Here is a 23,659-nt window from a genome sequence, read left to right on the forward strand (position 1 = left end):
CCCGAGCCTCGGGGACGAAGGTCACGTTGTGAGGACGAGCGCGTGCCCGCCGGGCTCCGCGTGTGGCTGCTGCCCGCAGCGTCCAGTTCCGTGGCCGAGGGCTGCTGGGTTATTCAGGGCCTGACTCTGGCTTTGGTCCTGACTGGCGCTGCCATCTCAGGCCAGCGTCCACGTCCCAGCGAGGGCGCTAGCTGGCCAGGTCCCTCGAGCTCCTGTGTTGCTTTTGTGACCAGTGTTTATTTCCTAAAAGTGATGCTTCTTGCACGGTGATTTTTGTTTTGGGGGGGGCTTGACCTTGACCTTTAACCTACTGTATTTTTCTGCAGATTAGTTGCTTTACTGGAAAAGTAAGGCAACTAAACTGCCTTACTTTTCTGAGCGCCCGGTGGGGCAGGCTGTGGCCTGCGGGTTGTGGCCTTGTAGAGCAGCGTGGCACTCGGGGCCGTGACGCGCAAGCTGGAGACCTGATCTCATGGCACACCTCTTCCCGCGCTTCAAAACCCTTTCTGTACGTCGATCCCTTTAAACCAGGGCCTGAAACGCGGACGATGAGAGAGAAGGGTTTGGGGGAACAGGCCTTCTGGCCCCGAGACGCTCAGCATCCTTCTCGGCAGACAGGAAACGTGTTATTTTGAGAACACTTCGGTTCTGTAATTAGAGTGAATAACCTGGCGATCAATCAAGTATAAGCCAAGGTCAGAAGGGACGTTGTTCCGTTACGATCTAGGAAAACCGTCCCCCGGGAGGCAGAGTCTGAGCCGGGGCCTAGCAGGGCGTGGGGAACCCACGAGGGCTGAGGGAGGGGTTATGCGTGGCCGTGGGCTTTGCGGCCTCCTGACCTGGCCCCGGTGCCACTCACCCTGGCTCAGGTGCCACCTGGGGTTTCTCTTGACGGCAGAGGAGTCCCCGGAGCCTGCCACGTGGAGCTGCGGTGAGCATTCACCGCGCCACTGAGCACACACCCGACCTGTGAGCACAGTCATAGCAAATAAAGCCACGTCATGTCACGGTGCACCTGCAGAACGCCCTCAGGGCCCAGAGTGGCCGCGGCAGGTGCCGCTGAGGCTGCAGAGCCGCCGGCCTCTCGTGTGGCTGCGGGGAGCCCAGGGCGACGCCACCGGCCTGGACGCAGCTGACACACGCACGCTCCCGCCCGGCCGTCCCGCCCTCCGACACTTATCCAGGGACAGAATCCACGAGGCTTTGTTCATGTTGGTCCCCGAGTGGAAACTGCCGGACGTCCGTCCCCGGGGGACAGGCTCCCGGCCGCAACAGACGAGCACCGGGCACGGTGCCCCTGCCCGGCCCTTTCTTGTGCGCTGGCTGTGCCCCCTCCTGCCCCGGCCGCTGCTGCCTCCGCCAGCGTTGGGGTTGGGGTTAGGGTTAGGGTCACATGGCCGAGCCCAGCGGCCACAAGGGGGAGGAGCTGGGAAGACACGTGGCCCTTGGAGCCACCACGGCCCATTCCTTCAAATTCGTCACTTTCCTGACAGATTTAGCGTTTTCTGAAGCCAGAAGTTCCGTCTATTTTAAGTATCTCGGGCTTTTTCCCTGGACCGCGAGGACGCGGTGGTCAAGGCAGAGCCGTCGGAGTCCGGCCTGCAGCGGTCTCACGGGACCGGGCACTGCCCGGCCGTCATCTTTACAAATAACGATTAAAACACCCTCGGGCTCCCAAGTCACTGGTTTTGTCGGTGGGATTTGGGATCGTACGGCCGTGGCGTGAGCTTGTGTAGACGCGGCCGAAGTGAGTTTGCGTGTTCTGCCCGATTTGACCCAAGCGAGCTTTGCTGTTTTTCACGACCTCGGACGGCCGGCTCGGCCCTGGCATGTCGGCGAGGCCCCGAGCGTCGCACGGACGGTCGCTCGAATGCGCGCCGAGCCGAGCGTCCTGGTCAGGGGGATGCTTCGTAAGTGCTGGGACCTGGATTTGAAGCTGGTGCTTTCTGGTTTCAGAGCCAGTGGACACGTGAATCTTTGGCCTGCGGAGAGCAATGAACAAACAGGTGACCGGGCTCCTTGGAACTCAACGTTAAAAAAAAAGCTGTCAGAGCGAGAGAGTTAATTCCCGGACCTTAAGGGGCGGGTGGGAGGGCGTCACCTACGCGTGGGGAGCCACCAGCAGCCGGCGCCTTCGGGCGGGGACTCCGGAGTCGCGCGCGGGCTTGGGGTCTGCAGTGGGAACAGGGCCCCCCGCGGCCCCCCGGGGCCTCCCCTGCTTTGGTTCACTCCGCCGTGAAGCGGATGCGTTGTCACTTCTGAGGCTGCTGTGTGGGATGGGCTCACGTGTTTTTGAGAACCGAGTGCGAGTCAGACCTGCCGGCGCCATCGTCCTACGTGCCGCCTCCGTCGAGTCTGGCAGCCCCGCCGTGGGTAGAAAACACGGTTCCTCGTGCCGTGAGCGCCAGAGAAGGAATCTGAACTTGCCCGCAGAGCCCGAGCTCCTGCAGCAAACACCTTCTCCCCCGCCGTCCCATTGTGGCTAGACGAGGAGGGTGTGTGGGGGCAGGAAAAGCAACCTTTGGAAACAAACATTAGGGTACGATTATAATTTACTGGAGTTGAATAAGATAAGAGGGAGAATAAATTTCAACTGGCCGTGCCCGGTTACTGTGTAACCAGCTGGGGCCAGACACTGCCAACGTGCTGCATTTCATTACTCTACGTCCCTGGGAGGCACTGGGCCAGCCAGTCTGTCATGACAGGCCTGGCGTGTGGACAGAGCCTGGGCTCTGGCCCAGTCAGACCCTGGGTGACGCTGGACACACTGCCCATGTGCCCTGTGCCCGCGGTTCTATCTTTTTGGTCCCAGTTTTCAGAGGGGGACGTCAGTGCTGCAGCTCAGGACGCTGGGGTGCGTGTCTGAAGTAGCACAGACGTGGCAGCTCCCAGCAAACCGCGCTTCTCAGTAAACGCCACCCCCCTGCCCCGCATTCTCTGCTGGAGGACCGGGCAGTCGAGCCCGAGGCGGGCGGCCCAGCACAGGGTGCTGCGAGTCCCCTCTGAGCACGCGGCTGCCCGTGAACGCAGCGCAGGGTGCTCCCGAGGTTAAAGGTCCAACGCCAGCGGAGGCCGCGTGCTCACAGGATCCGTTTGGTCTTTTGTTGACCAGTTTCCTGGCAAAAAGCACTCAGCGGGGAAAGGTGGACGCAGAGGAGACGGGCCCTCACCAGGCCTGGCAAGCCGAGCCCCGCCCGGGTCCGCGGGCTCCTGCGTGGCCCTTTCCTGGTCCCTGCGGGTGAGGTGGCCTCTCGGGATCCAGAAGGCTGCCGTGACCTCACACCTTCAGAGCAGACGCAGGCCAGGCTCGCACCTGCTCCTAGGAACAGCTGCCACGCCATGTCCGATAAGCGACGTCACTCGGTGTTTTTCCATCCGGGAAACGACAGCCCGTGACCGATCGCCGGCTTTGAAGTGTCCGCAGCTTTCCACTCAGCGTCCAGCCACGTTACTCCTGAGATCTCGGTGATTTCCACTGTGCCCCACTGCAGCCTTTGACCCTCCCTGGGAGGAAGCAGACGGACCGCTTGGCCGGTCGTGGGTGCCAGCGAGCCCCGGGCACCGGGCACCGGGCACCAGTCGCCAGAGCCTTCCCCGTGCGTTTGCATCCTGCTCGTTCGCATCGTCACATGTCACATGGAGCCACCGCTGGTGTCGTGTCCCCGGCTGTAAATGGGGGGGCTCCCTGTGGAGTGGGCGGAGCCAGGACAGCCGGCCCCAGTCAGGAGGGTGGGGGTTTGTTTCCAACTGCCTTGATTATTGTGCGGCCACCACCATGTGTGGCGCTATAGGGACAGAGAAATGCGACAGACCCTCTCCCCTCAAAGGACCTGAGATGCTTTAGGACAGTGAACGCTGGTGAGAGGCAGAAGCGAATGCAGTGGCCCCCGGGAGCGGATGCCGGGCGAGCGGGGACCGTGGGGGCCGAGGTGGTGGCTCGGATGCTCGCGGGCACTGGCCCCGCCGTGGCCAGGGCACATCCCAGCGTGCCGTGTGTCCTCGTCCCTGTCGACATTTCCCGCTGCCGCCCCGGCCCTCGCTCGGCCCACGCCCTCCCGGAATGGCCCTGCCACGCTCAGCAGCAGCTCCAGTCACCGGGTGCCTTCCCGACGTGTCCCCGTCTGTTCTCCAGACGCCCCTCGGTGTCGCTCAGCGTTGCCCAGACAAACCTCCTCGTTGCCTTGCCACTCCCCGTCCTGCCCTGAGCAGCTCTCTCGGTCCTGCGGGTGGGTGTCACTCCTGGCTGTGACACGTCGGGCCTGGAAACCTGCCACCGCGGGCCCTCGCCGCCCCTCCAGCCAGCCCCTCCGGCCGTGCCGGTCCCCTGCCCGCGCCCCGGCCCGCGGCTCGAGCAGCTGCCCTCGCTTGCCGCATCACCACGGTGGCCTCCTGGCCTCTGCTTTGCCCCCCTCCAGTCCACTCCCCATGCTGAAGCCAGAGCGATGTTTCTAGAACACGAGTCTGGAGGGCCCAGTCGGCCGTCCTGAGCGGTCAGGGATACACGGTGACAGGCACGTGCCGGCCGGCGGCCTGTCCCTCGCCTGCTTCGACGGGGCTGTCCGGTGGGCGGGTCCGTGTTCCGTGTGTCGTCCGTCGTGCAGCAGGTCGGCTGACACCCCGGGCTCAGCACCAGCTCCCCGGGGCGCGGATCCAGCCCCCTCCGCCCTTGGTGTCGGCTGCCGCCCCTGTGAGGAAGGTGACGTGCCCGTCGCATCCACAGTGCAGCCGGCGCCGTGAGTGCCGGCGTCCCGGGGGCCCCCTCGTGTCCCCGGTTCGTGGGGCATCACGAGAGGCTGCGACGCGGCTGAGCCGGGCCCCGTGCTGGCCCGCGCCCGGTGTGGAAGGGGCTGACTGAGCTTCTGACCCACCGGGTGCTCTGGACAAGTCGTTTAACAACTCTCTTCTGCGTCCCCATTGTAGAATGGGGACAGTGTGATGCTAGGTCTGCGTGGGGACGGGCGAGCACCCACGCGGGGTGCCCGGGGCACGCAGGCGGCATGAGCGGCGCTCGGCGGCGTCCCCCGCGGGCGGCTGTGCTGGGCCCTCGTGAGACGGCTCGTCCTCACCCCGGCCGGTGTTCGGGTGGACGTGCTTGGCTGGGAGCAGGGGAGGGTAAGGCGTGTCACACGTGGACGCGTGTGCTCTGTCTGTGGGGAGAAAGAAGCATTTATTTTCTGAGAAAAGAGACGCAGCTGTCGATCCAGTGAACGCTACAGATGACCCCTTATCTCTTAGGTGGAGGAAGCGAGGGTGAAACCACGGGCCGGCCTCAGTGCTCGCTTTCGAATTCATGCAAGGTCAAGGTTAAATGGTCTGAGCCATTCGCCGGTGCAGGAGGCAGGTCAAGTGTCCGCGGAAAGAAACGATTAGCCACAAAGTGCTCCAGGCAGCTGGTTGACTGCACGTGAGCCGCGCTTCGCTGAAGCACACGTCGCTTCGTCACTGCTGGATGTAGTGCTCGCTCACACTGCCCGGCCGGAAAGGCATCGAGGAGGCTAGGTCTTCTCACACCCGCGCGTTTGCCAAGACCGCCGCGAAAATCCTCGCCGATCGTGGATCGAAAGCCTGTTCACACCCAAGTCACCTCAGAAGCCAAATGATAAATATTCTTCAAAAAACTTGACGCAGCGACGAAGTGTCTTTGTCAGGATGCAGATGCATTTTAATGCGGTCGTTATGACGTGGGGCAGGATCTTCAAGTCATTGTGCTCGGGGCACTTGAAGGCCCGAGAAGGGCCCCGTGTCGGGGGGCTGGAGCCACGGGTGCGGGATGGTCGCTCTCACCAGCCCCCCGGTCTGCGGTGGGGGCGCCCGCCCGGGGCGCTCCCAGACCTCACGTCCGTGACGGCCCTGAGGTGAACCTGGCTGTGTCGTGTCCCTCTCTGCGGGAGCCGCCGAGGGAAGAGGTGGCCTCCAGAGCGGGGAAGCTCAGGCCCAGCGGCCCTGTAATTACTGCCCCTTTTGAGTAGAGATGCAGATTCTCGGCAGGCCAAGTCGCATTTGGGGGGACACTAACTGCGTGCGGCCCGGTCTGGAGGGTCGCCCTCCTGCAGTGCTCACGTCACGTTCCCAGGAGCCCAGACGTTGCCGGTGGTCACCACGTGCTGGGGCGCGGGCTGAGCAGCGTGGACGGGGCGGGCGTCTGCCTGGGGGAGGGCTCAGGGGGGCCCACGGCCCCGCCAGCATCTTCTCAGGAACGGCCCGCGACAGTGCCTGGCACACACAGGCCCCTGTGGGCGGATGCTGGCCGTTCGGGCGTTTCTGATTTGGGTTTTATGCAGACACCTTTCTTATTTTATTCACAGAAATCAGATTCCAAGTTGTCGAGAAATATATTTAGCTCTGTGGTCATGAAGTTGTTACTTCGTTTGATTTTCTGTTGCTGGAGTAAGTTGTTTGCACAGATGAGCTGAATAAATCCTGCCGGAGCTTGTATCTTATTCTGGCTCCGGGCGAAACCCTGAGTGGCAGCTCTGCTCCGAGGCAGCCCTGGCACGGCGGGCTCAGGAACCACCACCGGTCCCCTCCCTGCACCGCTGTCGGGCGGAATTAAACAGATCTGGTCCTGGGGCTCCTTAAACCACCCGAGGTGTCTGGAGGGCTGCCCTGATTTGGGGGTTTTAATTTGAGCACTGTTAAAATCTTTTATTTAAAACACGTTCCCGTCAGCTTTCCCCGCCCTCACAGACCCCGACAGCCCTGGGAGCCAGCGGACCACCCCTCTCCCTAGAGCCGAACACAGGTAGGAGGCGGAGATGTGCCACTCTCCCTGAGCACGGGCACCCCTGCCCGCCTCCCCCGAGGACGGGCACCCCCGCCTGTCTCCCCTGGCGGCCCCGCCACCTGAGAACTTCCAGAAGCAGGTTCGAGATGTCGGTGCCCTGTCACTCAGCACTCGTGGTTGGCCCCCAGGGCCCGCTGGCACACGGGACTCTGTTATCGAACTGATGAGTGAAGGTGTCGCTCGGAGAACCAGGCCACTCACGTGGTGTCTTTGTGCCCGTAGGAGGACTGGAATGACGTCAACCCGATCAAAAAGAAGGACTTTCACCAGAGTGACGGGGACGAGAGAGCGCACGATGTGGAGACCCTGCCTCCAGGTACTGCGCAGTGCGGGCGGCCGAGAGGCCATCTGCCCGCCGGGGGCGCCGGGGCCGACGCTGGGGTGACGGCTGCAGCGCAGGGCGGAGACTGGGCTTGCGGGGTCCCCAGGGCGGAGCATGGGGTACGCGGGGAGCGGGTCCGCGGGCCCCCGGAGCTCTGTGCTGGCAGCGGCTTACTGGCTTCCTTTGCGGCCGTCGGTGGCTGTGGAATGAGTTTACCAGGAGGTGATCAAAATTTGTTAAAAGAAAAAATAGAACGAAGTAGAGAATATAGGATGCTGTGTGTCGGCTCAAAACAAATTTTAAGACTTTTTTTTAGAGTGGTTGTAGGTTTACAACAAAATCGGGCAAAAAGCACAGAGTTTCGGGTTCCGGCGCCCACACGGGCACAGCCTCCCGCCGTCAGCGCCCCGCCCAGCGGTACGTTCGTCACGGTCCCGAAGCAGCCTTGACGCGTGGTCACCCAGAGCCCCATCGGGTTGGGGCCGCGCTCGGTGGCCTCCACCGGGGGCAGGTGTCCGCCATCACACGGCCACCTGAGTTTCACCGAGACCGCCCCGTGCTCTGCCTGTGCCCTCCCCTCACCGCCGGCCACCACCGGGCCCCCGCCTGCCTCCACGACCTTGTCCTTGCCAGGAGGTCCTCGTGGGCAGACCCACGCAGCATGTGGCCTTCTCGGATGGGCTTCTGTCCCCCGTGCGTCGAAGGTTCCTCCGCATCTTTTCTCTGTCGACAGCTTGTTTTTTTTTGTTGCGTTGCTGAAAAGTACTCCAGCCTGACGGGCCAGTTTGTTTCTCCGTCGCTGACTGCGGGAGGCCTTGATGCCTCGCGCATTTTGGCGGTTCTGGATAAGGCTCCGCAAACATCCGTGTGCGGGCTTCTGTGTGGACGCGCGTCCGTTCGCTCGGGTCAGTCCCAAGGGCGGCGATGCTGGATCACGAGGCGGGCGTGTGTGTTTTTGTCAGAAACTGCCAGGCCGTCTCTCCAAAGCAGCTGTGCCGTGTGTGACCCCCGGCCACGAGGGACCTTCGCTCCGCGTCCTCACCGGCACCTAGCGCCGCTGGCGTTTTCGGTTGTGGCCTCCCTAACGGGTCGAAGTGGTTTCTCGTTGTAATTCGCATGTCCCTGATGGCAGGTGACGTGGAGCGGCTCGTCATGTGCTTGTCTTACTCGGTGTCTCTTCGGGTCTTGGGCCCGTCGGTTCACGGGGTCGCTTGCTTGCTTTTCAGATACAGTTTGCAAATATTTTCTCTTAGTCTGTGGTTCGTCATCTCTTTCTCTTGCCCGTGTCTGTCCCAGAGCTGAAAATTTTAACTTCGATGAAGTTTAGCTTTATCGGTTCTTCGATGAGTCATGCCTTTGATGTATCCGTATCTGAAAGTCATCCTCCTACCCGAGGTCACTTAGATTTCTTTCCTATGTTACCTGCGGGGGGTTTTATAGTTTTGCGTTTTACGTTTAGGTCTAAGATCCGTTTCGAATGAATTTTCACGAAGAGCGCGAGGTCTGTCTCGATGGCTCGTTTGTTTCATTTATTTTGCACGTGGCTCTCCAGCTCCGTCAGTGCCGTTGCTTGGAGAGACGGTCTCCGCTCCTCCGTCCCGGGTCAGCGGCAGACGCGCGTGGGCTGCGTGTGGACGCGCTGTCCCACGCCACGGGCTGTTCGTTCCTTCCCCAGCGTCACACGTCTGCCTTCAGCTTCGTATCAGGTCTGCAGTTGGGTGGCGTTGGGCCTCCAGCTCCGCCCTTCCCCTTCGATGTGCTGCTGGCCGTTCTGGGTTCTTTGCCTTTCTGTGCAAACTTTAGAATCAGTTCGTTGCTGCCCACCCGGTAACTTGCTGGGATTTCGATTTGCCTCGTGGGGAATCTGGAGATCGAGCCGCTCAGGGCTGCCGTCGCGACAGTATTGCGTCTTCCTGCCCCCCAGCTCTGAACAGAGAACGTCTCTCCGCTTATTTAGTTCTTTTTAAACTTTTCATCAGAGTTTGACAGTTTTGCTCATGTGAAGTTGGTATCTATTTTGTTCGTTGTATACCCGAGTATATCGTTTTGGGGGTTGCTCATGGAAATAGTGTAGTGTTTTTAATTTCAAAACCCACTTGTTCATTGTTCATATTATAGGAAAGCAATTGACTTTTGTATATGAACCTTACACCCTGCCACCTTGTTTAATTCCAGGAGTTTCTGGTGGATTCTTTCAGGTTTTCTGCATAGACGTTCACGTCACCTGCGAACAAAGGCAGTGCTCACCTTTCCCTTCCCGGTCTGTGTCACAGCTTTCCTGGCTTCCTGTGTCAGCGAGGACTTCGATGTCGAGAAGGGGACGTGCCTCGTGAAAGCGCCCGCTGCCACGCTAGGTCTAAGCGTTAGCTGTGGGTTTCTTCTAGAAGTTCTGTATCAAGCTGAAGAAGCTTCTCCTCTAAGTCTAGCTTGATGAGTTTTTGTCATTAATGATTGCTGGGTTTTGTCAAATGCTTTTTCTGCATCTATTAATATGATCATGTGACTTTTCTTCTTTAGTATCTTAATGCGATGGGTTACATTAATTGATTGTCACATGTCGACCCTGTCTCACAAGCCTGGGATAACTCCTACTAGGTCATGGTCTATAAATTTTTTTTATACATTGTTGGATTCAATTTGCCAATATTTCGTTGAGGATTTTTACATGCTGGTTTGTAGGTTTTTTTTCCTTGTAACGTCTTTGTCTTGCTTTGTTATTAGGGGGATGCTGGCCTCCTCGGATGAGTTAGGAAGTCGTTCCCTGTGCCAGAGAATTATTATAATTTCTTCCTTAAATGTTTGGTAGAATTCGCCAGGGAACCCTCCTGGCCTGCTGCTTTCTGTTTCAGAAGGTCGATAATCATGATCCAGTTTCTGTAGTAGATATCGATCAACCTAAGTCATCTGTTTCTTCCTGTCTGAATTTTGGCCGATTGTGTCTTTCGGGAGACCGGTCCGTTCGTCTGGGTCATCGCATTTGCCGGCCTGGAGATGTCCTTTATTGTCCTTTTTATGTCCATGGGGTCCGTGGTGAGACCCTTATTTCATTTCCGACCCTTGTCATTTATGTCTCTCTCTTTTATTCTTAGTTAGCCTGGCCAGAGGCTTATTGATGTTATTGATCTGTTCAAAGAACCATCTTTTTTTCCTATTGATTTCCTTTTTTTTTTTTGTATTTCTTAGACACCTGCTCTAATTTCTGTTACTTCTTTTCTTCTGCTTACTTTTAATCGAATCGGCTCTGTTTTGTTTTTCCTGGCTTCCCGAGGCGGAAGCTCAGAGAGCTGATTTGGGGTCTGTCTGCTTTTCTCATTCCGACTCTGCTTTTACTGTAAGTTGTGTTTTCATTTTCATTGAGCGTATTTTGGTGGGGAGGGGGATTCATCCGGCTTGGTGTTCACTGAGCTCCCTGGGTCTCTGGTTCGACTTGAATTTCAGGTCACTATCATCACTTCAAATATTTCTTCTGTTTCTGTCTTTCTCGTTCATGGGCTATTCCCATTATACACGTGTTACATATTTCATAGTTCTCCAACAGTTCTGGGTTATCTGTTCTGTTTCGTTTTGTTTTCTGGTCTTTTTTCTATTTGCTTTTCAGTTTGGACGTTTCTGCTTTCATGTCAAGTCCCGAGATGCTTTCGTCAGCCGCGCACCGTCAGCCGCTGAGCCCCTCCAGGGCAGTCTTTGTGTCCTTTGCGTCGTTGGTGACCAAACGCCAGCATTTCCTTCCAGGATTTTCGTAGAATTTTCATCTTTCTGCTCATGTTCGCCATTCGTTCTTACACGGCGGCCGCTTTTTCCTCTTATTAATCGCAGTCCGAAATTCCCGGCGTGGTATTTCCAGCAGCCCCGCCACATCGGCGTCTGGTTTTGATGCCCGCTTTGTCTCTTTTACTGTTTTTTGCTTTTAGTATGCCCCGTAAGTTTTTCTGGAAAGCCGGACGGGAAGCACAGGGCAGGAGGAGCTGCAGGAGGTGGGCCTTGCGCGCGGTGGCGGTCAGCGTGGGGGACGGACGCCGTCTGTGATGACCGTCTCCCGGGGAGCCTGAGGCTCTGCGCCGGGAAGCTCAGTCTCCTCACCCGCTCCTCACCCGCTCGGGGGGGACGGGGCGGCTGGAGTCGCCCGGGGCTGGGTGTTTCCCCTTCTTCGTGGGGAAGACAAGGACGGGCTGTGGCTGGGCGTTTCCTCCCTCCCGCCGGGCTGGCCTCCGCCGAGCGCTGCTAAGACGGTGTCTCTCCAGGGCGACGGAGTGTCTGCTCCGGGTCCACGTGGTTCCCGGTCCCCTGTCCCTGTCTCTGCTGGACGCGGCGGGGGCTCTGTCTCCAGGGTTCGCTGCGAGAACCTCATGGGGCACCGGGCGGTGAAACCCACACACGGGCCGGTCCCGTGCGGCTGGGCCCTGGAGAGTTCACCTCCGGGCTTGTCCACCGTGACCCCCAGGCGTCGTCTCCCCCACGGGTTCCTGCGGAGGCCGCTCCCGGGGGGAGTTGCGATTCTCTGTGGTCATCTGTCGGGACAGTTATGGTTCTCAGTTGTCGCCTGTCGGTCTCCCCAGGGTTTGAACCAGCAGTTCGCCCTCTGACCTGGCTTCTGCGAGGGATCTCGGAAGGGTGGATTGTTCGGGCTGTTTCGCTCTTTCCCTGTTGGGATGGGGCGGTGATTCCCAGGCTCCTTACGTGCTGGGCTGGAAACTGGAAGTTGGCTCACAGAATTTTTGCTTCGATGGGACAAGGAGTTTATATATTGTTTCTTTCTGGGTTGGACAGGCATCTCCCCAGCGAGGCCAGCCCCCCTTTGTCTGCACCCTCGTCGTTGTCCCAGCTGAACTAGACGTAGGCGTGCGTGTGCATGCGTGTGCTTGCGTGTGTTCATGTGCACACGTGTGAGATCCGCCCCTCTCCCCTACTCCTGGATGAATCACGAAGCCCTGAGTGACAGTCCTTTCCTAGTAAAGCAGGCGCGGTGGTGGCGACTCCCTGATGGAGCAGTTGGCTGATGCGCAGGTCTCTGTTACGGGAGCGGGGTGTACTCCGCTCTGCGGGTTAACGAGGGACGTCCTGTGGGTCGTCTCCTGTTAAAAACATCAAGTGTTCTGGTGGCTTTTAAGGCTCACTTGGAGAGGGAGGGAGAAGCCATCTTCAAGGCATAGACTGTCATCCTCGGTTAAAATCGGCCAGTGGGGCACTGACCTTCGCTTTCGTATCCTGAACTGCTGTGCCGCTGGCTTTTTACCTTCGAAAAGCCGGGAATGTACTGATCATCTTATTTTTCAAGTTATTACTAATAACAGTCCTGCTGTGTCCTTTCATTGAACAAAGGATTCTCTCTTCCTCTTTTTGTGTTGAAGACTATTTTCTTACTAAAGCAGCACGCGCATGACTTTTTCTTTTAAAAATTATTTTCTTATGGTTAAGAAATATATTTTCTCCGGCAACGATGGCACAGGCAGAATTTTGTGGTTTGCACACTTCCTGCTGTGTGAGTGGGGTGTTCGGACGCTCGGTGGCTTCCTGTGTTCTCAGTGTTGAGATGTACACAGCTGAGTGACAGGAGGTGGCACCAAGCTGAACAAGGAGCCTGGCGTCCTCGGCATGGCCACAAACCCAGCGACGGCCGAGGGAGCCAGAGCCAACGTGACAGGGAGGCCCCGGGAGACGGCCTCCTGCTGATGGGACCGTGCACCCCACGAGCAAACGTTTTTGGGTGTAGATTCTCCCCCATTGTGTTCAGATACTCAAATTGCACACGTTCTCCTGATCTGCTGACAAGTTCAGTGTATCTTGAACCAGACGTCACAAAGGCGTAAGAAGGGTGCTCGGACACAGCTGCCACCTTCCTTCTGTGCCCGGAGCACTGTCCTCCTGTGGCCCCACCTGGGAGACTATGGCCACAGAAGCTCAGGTTATCGTGTTAACTGGACTTCTTGGCCCGCCCGCCCTCGTTCGGGGTAGAATCGGGAACTTCGGTCAAGTGCGTCCGCAGAGCAGCTGTCGCCGAGGGGGCCGGGAGGCTGGGGTCCGGCTCCGTTTGTGTGGGGAGCTCGGCTCGGGGCACAGGCACGCGGCCGGGCCGCCCGGAGGCTCCGTGAGCAGCACGCGGGGCCACCTGACCGTGCGCGCCCGCGCCAGGGGCGATGGCGCGGTCTCCTCTCCGGTGGGCTCCTGGCGCCTCGCAGCGAGGCTGCGGCCGTGCTGGGCGACAGTGCAGCCGGCCGCGCTTCGGAGCAGCCGCTCCGCTGTCTCGGCGGGACGTGCTCGTCCAGGGCCGCTGCTTTCCGGGAGTCGGGGTGATGCGAGGGGCTGGAGCCCCGGACGTCAGGGGCCCCCCACGCCCCTCCCAGGTCCCGGCAGGGAGAGCCGCGGGCTCGAGGACGGGGACATGGCCTGGGAGCCGGGGCTCAGCCCTGCCCCCGGTCACGTGCGGCTGGCACCATCGGGGACATCTGCAGTTCTGCGTCCTTCTCTAGACACACCTACCCAGCTCCGAGGTCCCTGTCCTGCTGTCCTGCTGTCCAGCCTTCTGTCCACCTGCTTCCTCGTCCTGTCCCCTCCCCGACTGCAGCCCACCTTGCTGCCGTCCGACCGGGCGGCGCGAGCGGAGTCCTGACCGTCACGTCACCCCCCACGGACACCGTGCCACACTGTGCTCGCCGTGCTCCTCGGGGCGACAGAAACACCTTTTCCTGGCTGCACGTGTGTCCTGTGGCCTTTTTCGTGACGGTGACGTGTCCATTTTAAAGAAATCGAGAGTATAGCATCTGATTTTTTTTTTCTGTTTTCTGTTAAATAGCTTTTTTTGAATTTCCTGTTTTTTCCATCCTTAAAAATAAATCGTGTCGCAGCCCCTATTTCAAGAGACAGGTTCTCACAGGTGAACAAATTTCCCTTCTTGCCAGGTAACCAGTGACAAATAATAAAGTGTTGTCGCCGTGTCTTTGTCACTTAAATAGATGTTCCTGTTTGTGGCCCTGGCCTTCTCTTCCACGTGCAGCCAATGACCTTTCAGACGGGGAATGTTAGGAAACCTTTCTTTTAAGCTCAATGAAATTGCATTCAATTGGGGATTAACCAGGAGGCTGAAATCAACCTGAGAACTTTGTCCTTTGATTTACATGTATTGTTTGCTCCCTGGCTGCTTTCCCGGGCGAGGCTGCTCGGTTGACAAGTCTGTTACGTGTCCTCTCTGGTGGGGAGACCCCGGGAGGGGACCCTGAGTGCAGACCTGCAGCCCGGCGGTGAGGCCGGCATGGGGTCTTGGGTCTCCGGCCGCCCAGCCCCGTGGGACCTGCACGGCACAGGCGCCGTGGCTCCCCTAGAACACCGGCACCCCAAGGTGACAGTCCCCAGGCCCCTGGCACCAGGCACCGCGTGGGTCCCTGGGCGCCTGGTTGCCGTGTGTCTCGTGGTGTTGACCCTTTGAAGGTTCATTTTCTTAGCTTTTTACATCATAATTTCTTTAAACGTGAGATTTAGTAAACACAAAAATATTAAGAAAGAGATGCCATCGTTTGGAAGTGCATTATTTCAAATTAAATTTAACTGCACGAGTCCTCCAAACGTAAGCAGTCCTGAGTCTAAAAGCGTTTCTCCCAAGGAGCATTTGCAGTCGGCTGTTGGGGGCCCAGATGAGCTTCCTCTTGGACACTGCCCTGGACACCGAGTGGCACGTGGGTCCCCCTGTGGGAGCTGGCACGTGCCCTGACCCCACTGGTCACCTGTGCTGCCTGCAGCCTCCCTGCCGCCACTGTGGACTGTGCATGGGACAGCACCCTCTTCGGGGCGCGGAAGGCCGCTCGGCAATGGACGAGCGTCGGGGGCAGGGATGCTGTTAGTCTTCCTTGTCTGAGTTCGGTTTGGTTTAGTTTGCTGCGGCTACAGAACTGGCTCCCAGGCCGTTAGACCCTATGGAAGACACTTCCCCTCCCCTCCTGGGCACGATATTTCAGAGCATGACTAACTCCCCCGGGATCATGTGGGTGGCAGGTGGCGGACAGGGAGTGAACCCAGCGGACAGACAGACACTGAGTGCTGTCGCCTTCTCGGCCTGGAGTCCATCTTTCCCCCCGCTTTCTCTCGGCCTGGACAGCGTGGCTCGTCCCCCTGGCTCATCCGGGCTCTCAGCACGGTCCTCTCGGGCCCAGACGGCCACCAGCACAGCGCCCGCCCCAGGCCCCAGGCCCCAGTGCACGCGCCCTGTTCACACACTTGGAGAACTCTGCTCGGCGTCATAGAGCAGCGGCAGCTGGCCCGCTCGACTGAGTCAGGGCTGATGTGTGCGTGGACGGGCCAGGCCCCTCGGCTCCATTCCCTGTGAAAGAGGCCATGAGTGTGCTCTGATGAGTGCGTGCCGGGCCACGTGTGTGCCGGGCTGCGTGTGTGCCGGGCTGCGTGTGTGCCAGGCTGCGTGTGTGCCGGGCTGCGTGCGTGCCGGGCGTGGTTTCATGCCCTTGTGGGAGAAGAGGTGAATCAGCTGTAAGCCGCCGGGCAGGTCTCACGGAGGGGCTTTTCGATTTCCTGTTCTCTGGGGGTGTCGTTTTCTGTGTAAACGTTTATTTTTGTGTTACTGGGGGTTACACGGTGGAGCCTGCGTGTCACCTGAGCGTTGTCTCTCTCACCGCGTCTGAGATGCTGCTCGGTGTGTCTTACGTAACCCCTGAGGATGTGGGGCAAGCGGAAACGGTCTCCTTTCGCGTGACGTGTAAGTGGTACCAGGCTCACGGGTACCTCGGTCGGCAGAGCATCCGCTCGCTGGACAAACGCCGGTGCACGCGTAGCTTCCAGGCACGGACGGCCCGCGTCCCTTTTCCGCTCTGCAGACCCACGATGCTCGTGTGGCTGTTCTCGGCCGGGCGTTAGCTGAACTTGCCGGAGGCGGCGGCCCCGGCCTCGCGGTCGAGGTGACGCATCGCTGTGACGTGTGCGCCCCGGTCTCGTCCCCCCGGCTCACACCCTTGTCTCTGTTCCTTCCAGGGAAGGTGCGCTGGCGGGACTTCGACCAGGATGCTTACATCGCGGGGACGATGGTCCGCGCGGGGCAGGACCCCTACGCCCGCAACAAGTTCAACCAGGTGGAAAGCGACAAGCTGCGGATGGACAGAGCTGTGCCGGACACCAGGCACGACCAGTGAGTGCCGCGCTGGCCTCGCCGGGCTGCCCTCTGCCCCAGGCCCCGGGAAAACGCGGAAGGTGGCGGGGCCTCGCTCCCGGGAAGCAGGGGGCCCTTTGGGACCGGGTCCTGATCTTTCAGACGCCCCACGGGTCCCCGGAGAATGGGGACCGGTGAGTGGAGGCCGTGTGACGGACAGCGTGTTCACCGATCACCCTCACTGACGGCTGCTCACGGAGAAGCATAATTTTCCGTCGCTTACAGCTTCACGGGAAGGAGGGAAATCTGCATCCTCGCTCGTTGGGACGGCTTAGCTGGGAACGTTGGGGACGGGATGCGGAGGACAGAGCCCGCCAGGGTGGACGGTCCAGCGAGCAGATGGGGCAGGAGGGGCGGTGACCCCGCACTGGCCTTGTCCGAGGCCTGATCCTCGCGGGACGCGGGACCTGGGGGGTGAGCCGCTGGGCCATCAGGCTGAGCTCAGGCGTCCAGACGTTCTGTGGCTGTCGGGGGCGGCGACCTGGCCCCGCACACAGCTTGCCGTGAGAGTCCTCGGGACGCGGGCCACACTGGGTTCCCCAGAGCCTCAGTCTTGTTTCGGGGGGCTAAAAATCGGGGTATGTTAGTAGAGCAGCAGGGCTCCTGGGTGTTTGGTGGGGCTTCCTGCTCCCCGGTTACTTCAGTCACTCACCCGCCACGTTGCGGAGCGTGGCTCACGTGCCGTTGGGACTCAGACGCTGTGCTGGGGTCCTGGGACCCCAGCCACGAAAGTCTCGTCGGCGCTGACTGATGCGGGGTGACAGGGAGCAGGGGGCAGAGCGCCCTGGGGCGCGGGAGTGTGGGCGGCAGCCTCGCTTACGGCTCTGCCCCTCCCAGACGCAGGTCGGAGGAAGGCTGCACGCGGGGCTTCTCGTGCGCAGAACATTCGCGCCCCGGCCCTGCCCGTCTCGCACGTGCCGTCGGGCTCGGCTCTCGGGAAGGGACGTCGCAAACCGCAAGCCAGTGCACGAGCGAGGGGACCACGGCCCCGGGTCACCGCACACGCTCGCGGCCGTGCAGGTGCAGACGCGGCCTCGAGCAGAGACCGAGCCGCGTTCCGTTCCGTCCCTCTCGGTCTGCGTGCGACGCTGCGGCCAGAGGCGCGGCCTCCCGGCCTCGGGCGTCTCCGCGGCGTTGAGGGGTCAGTGGGCCTCCTCGGCTGCTGACCACAGAACGGTCGAGCAAATAACCGTGGAACAGTGACCCCAGCTATCCCAGAAATCAGAGCGAGAGAGACGGGCCTCCGCGCGTTCTTGGCAAACGGGACGGATCTCCGCGTGTGGACACGGCCGTCCGTTTAAACCTCGCAACCGTGAAAAACACGGTCTTCTTTAACGGGAGGGTTTTGTATGTTTGGGGATCGGTGGGAACGGCATCAATGCGTTTCCACTCTCTCGGGCGTTCAGGCTGTGTTTACTTGCTCTGGAGCCACACGGCTTGAAAGCGGCATCGTCGAACCACGGTACCTGTGCTCACGCCGGCACCGGCCGCTCGCCGGGGGAGCCGGCCAGCTCCCGTGCGCCCTGGAGCGCTGAGCTAGTGCTGGGTCTGTGGGAACCAGAGCCACGTGTCCCTCCGTAAAGTTAAAAGTACAGACTTTCCAAACAACAGCCGTCTTAACTATATCGAGTCGGCCGCAGCGTCTCCCGTCTGGCGGGGCTGAGCGGGGGAACCCACAGGTCTCTGGGAATCCAGGTGCCTTCAGAGGAGGAGGGATTTCGGTAGCGGAGTTGCCCTTGGGTTTGAGCTTCTGCACTCGGCGCTGCTTCCTCTTTAAGTGACTCCCGCGCCCCTCAGCGAGCGTCCGCGTGCTTGCGGTGTGCGGGCTCTCTCTGGTCGCTGGGGAAACAGCGGTGAACAAAACCGAGTATAAAAATCTCTGCCTTCACAGCACATACGTCGAGTGGGTGGAGGTAGGGGACAGACAGCACGGCGACCGGTCGGGTGACGAGCTGTGGGGGAAGGCGAGGGGTCGCGGGTCCGGTACGGAACAGGTGGCCGGGCTCGGCAAAGGAATGACCGGCAGAGTGGACGGGCAGCCCGCGGGGTGGGGCGAAACACTTGTACCTCATGCACCTGACGAGGGCGTCATCTCCGACATACCGAGGGACCTCCCGCAATTCAGTTTAAAAAATAATTCAATTGAAAACGGGCAAAGGACCCGAATAGTCATTTTCCAAAGAACACACAGACATGGCCAACGGGCGCGTGGAAAGGCGTCCCCACCAACGATGGGGGGAATGCAGATCACCGCCCCGATGTCGCCTCGCCCCGTCAGGATGGCTGTCGCCGCAGAGACGAGGCAACACGAACCAGCGAGGACGTGGCGAGCAGGGGCCCCTCACGCCCCGCAGCCCCCGTGGGGCGCAGCACGCAGGTTCCGCCAAAAACAAACAGAACCGCCTTGCGGCCCCGCAGCCCCCACTTCGGGGTGTTTATGGGAAGGAGCACGTCAAGGAGGGACACCTGTCCGCACGCGCGTCAGCCGGACGAGCATGGCCCACCTGCCTATGGATGAGTGGGTGACGAGGACACAGCGCAGCCACAGGGACGGGGGGCGCCCCACCATCTGGGCTGCGTGAACCTCGTCAGACGGGGGCAAAGGCCGTGTGGTTTCACTTGAATGTGGGATCTTAAAAAAAAAAATAACTTAGGAAAAGAGACCGGACTTGCGGCCGGCGGCCGGGCTGGGGCTGGGTGAGGGCCGGACGGCGCCCTCCCTGTGACAAGGCGCCGTGACCTGGGGCCGCCGTGCAGCGTGCGGGCCACAGCCAGCGCTGCCGTGTGGCGTCGGCAGGTCACTCAGAGGGGACCCTGCATGTGGGGCGGGGGGGTGGCAGGTAGCAGGCACGCCAGCTCCCTGCAGCAGGCGCCGGGTCAGGGTGGAGAGGGGAGCGGGGACCCCCAGGGTCGTCTCGGCTGATTCGGTCTCCCGGAGGCCTCCGGTGCGGGGTGACCCTGGAGACGGGGCCACCGCTGGCCGTCTGTTCGCTGCTCCCCAGACGCGCAGGAGTGCGTCTCCCCAGAGGGCCGCCCCTGTGTTGACCGGGGTGCTGTCTGTGGCGGCGTCTGGGGAGCCCAGGACATGGCGGTCGGTGCCGCCCCTGCGGGCACTTCGTCATGGCCGCCCGGGGCTGGTCCGGTGGCGACACTGCCTGGGCCAGCAGGGTCCAGGGAGGGGAAACCGTGGCCCACACAAACTGTGGCTTGCTGTCCCGTGGTGAGTCCCCGTCCAGTGAGCAGAGTGCGGGCGCCTGGGCCCCGAGGCCACCAGTGTCCCCCACAGAGAAAAGGGGACGCTAGGCTAGGACGTGACTGGCTCGTTAGGCCGACGGGTCTGAGCGTGGAAACGCTGCCTCCTCTTCTTAATCCTGACGGAGCCGGCGCTGGGCGAGCCGCCACCTCTGCTGGGCTCGGTGTCCCCTCCGTGCGGAGCGGGAGCTGTCTGCGCGGCCGGTGGCTCCTGGTTCATTCGCAACACGGTCGAGTGGCTTCTGTGCCAACGTGTTTGCAGTGGAGCCTCGCAGACCCCTTCCGTCGTGCAGCCGTGAGCTGATTCCTGCCAGCTTCGTCTCCAGCCACCAGGCCGGAGAAGCGCCTGGCTGTGACCGTGACACCTGCAGGCCTCGCCCCGGGCGCTGCGTGCCTGTCCCGGCCTCTGTCACTGTCACCTGCGTTGCTGGGAGGCGGGCCGGGGTGGCGCCAGCGTCCAGGTCCAGCTTCGTGCAGCGGCGCAGGGGTTCCCGTGCGTGGCAAAGCCGGGAACGAGAGAGGAGCAGCCCGCAGGCGGCTCCGTCCCCGGGGGGTGACGCCGCGTGCCGTGAGGGGCCCGTCTCTCGAGGCGTCTGCACGAGGGAGCAGACGGGATCCCACGGTGTCCAAACGCGCTTCCCTTCGACCGGGCAGAAAGACGGTCTCGACGTGTTGCTTTTCGCCGGAACCTTTCCATCGGTTTCCATCATCGGTTGTTTTTCTGTTTCCTTCTGTGCCTTTGTCTTTCTGTCTCCGAATAGGCCGGAGCCGTCTGCAGACAGGTCCATCCTGGTGGGTCGACCTGCCTGGGCTCCCCAGGGGCCTGGCGGCGGTCGGTCTGGATCCTGGTTCAGGGGGTGGTCTCTCTCTGTCTCCCCCCTCAGGTGTCAGCGGAAGCAGTGGCGGGTGGACCTGCCGGCTACCAGCGTGGTCATCACGTTCCACAATGAAGCCAGGTCGGCCTTGCTCAGGACGGTGGTCAGGTGAGGCCGGGAGGACCCGTTGCGGGCGTTCCCTGGCGGAGACGCTGCATGCAGACCGCGTCTCCGGCGCAGCGGGCGGGCGGGGGGTCCCCTGACTGTGCAGGACGAGGAGGGGCCGGTGGCTCCTCCAGCCCCGGGCTCAGGCCGGAATGTGGGGCCCCGCTCCCCGGGGATGCCCACCGCCTCCGCCCGTGTGTCTCCGCAGCGTGCTGTCGAAGAGCCCCCCGCGCCTCGTCCGGGAGGTCGTGCTGGTGGACGACTACAGCGCCGACCGTGAGTGGCGGGCGCCGTGGCCGGGGGCGGCAGGCGCGGGCCCGGCCCCTGCGGAGGCCCCTGCGGCCCCTGCGGAGGCTCAGGCGCCCTGTGCTTCCCTTGCAGCCGAGGACGGCGCCCTGCTGGGGAAGATCGAGAAAGTGCGCGTGCTCAGGAACGACCGGCGGGAAGGTGAGGCCACCTCCTGCGACGCCGAGACCGGTGGTGGCGACGTGAGCCCCGGCCACAGCCTCCCGGGACCCATCTGGGTGCTCGCGCGAGGCCAGACGCGTCGCGCTGCCCGTCAGCCGGGGCGGGATGTCCCGCGGCGTTTCCGCTTCTGTAGAGCGTCGGCCTCTCCCTCGTTCACAACCTGGGAAGCTTTCTGGTCCCTCGAGCGCTGGCGTTTAGAAGGAAAACAGACTTAGCAGCGAGGCGTTTCATGACTCCATAAGTGGGGGCCAGGTTGGCGGCCGCCGCCAAAGGCATCCACCCGAGGCCGGGGTGCGGGCCCCCCACTGCATGCGGCCCAGCCTTGCTGGAGCGGGACCCCCGTGTCCTCTGTCGCGGTTCAGAGAGATTCCGGCGGGGGCAGCGTTGCTCTGAAGCATCTGGAAAGGAAGCCTCAGGCATGGTGTAAATCGCATCCCGGGCTCGGTGGCTGGACCCCAGGCCCCTCCCAGGTCCCGAGAGGCCTGTCTGCAGGGCGAGGGCACGTGGGCCCCACCCCGCACCCCTCGCTCCTGGGGGACGCCCACGGTCCTGGGGTGGTGGACGGGCTCCGACCCCACACACTCCTCCGGTTCCCGAGCGGCCCAGCGGGAGCCAGGGCTGCAGCTGCCCTCGGCAAGAATCTCATCAGCCGGTGGGGTGGTTGAGCCCGTTAGGGTGATGTCGTCGGCACCGTATTCTAACCAGCCACACAGTCGTCAGATGTTCCCGACACAGACACAGATGATGGGACCAGCCTTGTCCCCAAGTGAGCTCTGTGCTGGATGACGTCTGTCTCCCGAGCTTAGGGTCGGCCGGAAGCTTGCATTGCATTCGGCCCTAAACAAGCTGCATAATAACTTTTGCATTTAAACCCAAAGTATCTGCTGGGACAGGGGGACAAAACAGAAAAGAGGGACGAGGAGGTGTTTTTCACGTCGGCATTTTATTACCGACAGGTCACTAGCTGCCTTTACGCCACTTAAAATCAGAAAAACGCTCCGCGTGAGCTTCCCATTCACTGCGAGACGGGCAGTTCACGCGGGTACGAACCCGCAGCGAAGCGTATTGGGGGGCGGTGTGAGGCCAGATTATGTGGGGGTCTCTGGAGCAGGGGGCTGTGATGGCCAGAGAGAAATGTGTACACAACATGTCTCGCACGCGTGTGTGTGCATGTGTATATGTGTGCTTGCGTGTGCGTGCCTGGGCACGTCTGCATGTGTGTTGTATGTACACCGCTTGCACACGTGTACTTGTATGTATTGTATACACGCATGTGTGCACATGCATAGATGCATTTGTGCCCCGTGTGTGCACGCATGTCCGCATATATGTAGCGTGTACATGTCACATGCATTCATGTGCTTAGATGTGTGTATATGTATGTCTGCACGTATAGAAACTTTGTGCGTACCTTGTGTGTGTGCACGTGTGCCTTTGCACGTATGCGTGTCTGCGCGTGTGCGCATGCACAAATGCACGCATGTGTGCACATGTCTGTGCACACGTGTTTGCGCGCGTGTGCCCCGCGTACTTGAACATCTGTACGAGAGGTGACAGTGACGTCTCCCGTGACAGTGCCCCAGCTGCAGGGCCGTGGCCGTGAGGGAGCCGCCTCAGCTTCAGGCTCAGTGCTCGGCTTTGTTGGGCCTGCAGTTCTTGATCTGCTGACTTACTAGAGCCCCCCGGGACTTAAAGGGTGGCCCACGTAGGCCCCACACACACTTCAGCAAGGGCGTCTGGATTTCTAGGGGCGAGGCCTGGGCGTCTGCATTGCTGAGAGCCACTCGGGCGATTCCGTGCGCTCTAAGAGCTGAAACCCAGTCCCGCTGTATAGACAGAAGGATTAGAGCCGGGCTCAGGCGGCTCTCTCAGGGTCACGCAGCGATTCAGAGACAGCGCAGGCCGAGACCAGGCGCGCACCCTGACCGCCCCGGCCGCGTGCTTGTCCCCTGCTCCTGCTGCCCTGCCTTCTCCTGGATGGACTTATTTCTTCAAGTTTTGTGGAGACCCGATCGACACACCCATTGCATCTGTCCAAGGGGACGAGGTGATGTGACTTACGTACGTATTGTGAAGCGATCACCAGTCTGTTCGTTAGCGTCTGTCACCGCACAGCGACAGGTTCTCGTTGAGAACTTTCAGATCTGCACGCTTAGCGACGTCCACATACACNTCAGCGGATTTAGATTCCACGTGTAGGTGACGTCATGCAGCGTTCGCCTTCCTGTCTGACTCCGTTTGCTCGTCATCGTGCCCTCAAGGGCCGTTCATGTTGCCCCAGACGGGTTTCTTCTGTTTTTTTAATGGCTGAGTATTACTGTGTGTGTGTGTGTGTGTGCACGTGTGTGTGTGTCGCGTGTACTTTACCTGTTCATCCACTGACACGCCCACGTCCGGGCGAGGGTAATGACGCCGCAGCGGGCGTGGGGTGCCGAGGTCCCTTTGGGAGATAGTGGTTCTTTTTTTTCGGGTAGACCCCGGACGCGGACTTGCCGGGTCACGCGGTGGTTCCAGTTTCAGTTTCCCGAGGCCCCTCCGTGCTGCGCTCCGTGGCGGCCGCACGTCACCCCCTCCCGCCAGCCGTGCGCGGGGCCCCTTCTCGCCCCGTCCTCGCCAGCACGGCGTCTCTTGCCTTTTGACGGCAGACGTTCTGACGGGTGTGAGGCGACACGACACTGTGGTTTTCATTTGCATTTGATAGTGAGTGA

At 60.8% G+C, this 23,659-nt stretch overlaps 1 protein-coding gene across 1 annotated transcript in view; it reads left to right on the forward strand.

Annotated features, from left to right (window-relative positions):
- Positions 1 to 23,659, forward strand: part of GALNT2 (polypeptide N-acetylgalactosaminyltransferase 2) — a 66,640-nt gene that overhangs the window by 22,807 nt on the left and 20,174 nt on the right. The window contains exons 2-6 of the mRNA XM_039850405.1: positions 7,007 to 7,100; positions 16,077 to 16,230; positions 20,388 to 20,486; positions 20,692 to 20,759; positions 20,865 to 20,930. Coding sequence (XP_039706339.1) covers positions 7,007 to 7,100; positions 16,077 to 16,230; positions 20,388 to 20,486; positions 20,692 to 20,759; positions 20,865 to 20,930 — 481 coding nt within the window. The remainder of the gene's footprint in view (positions 1 to 7,006; positions 7,101 to 16,076; positions 16,231 to 20,387; positions 20,487 to 20,691; positions 20,760 to 20,864; positions 20,931 to 23,659) is intronic.

The sequence above is a fragment of the Pteropus medius genome, unplaced genomic scaffold, assembly GCF_902729225.1.
Source record: "Pteropus medius unplaced genomic scaffold, Ma_sr-lr_union100, whole genome shotgun sequence".
Lineage (NCBI taxonomy): Eukaryota > Metazoa > Chordata > Mammalia > Chiroptera > Pteropodidae > Pteropus > Pteropus medius.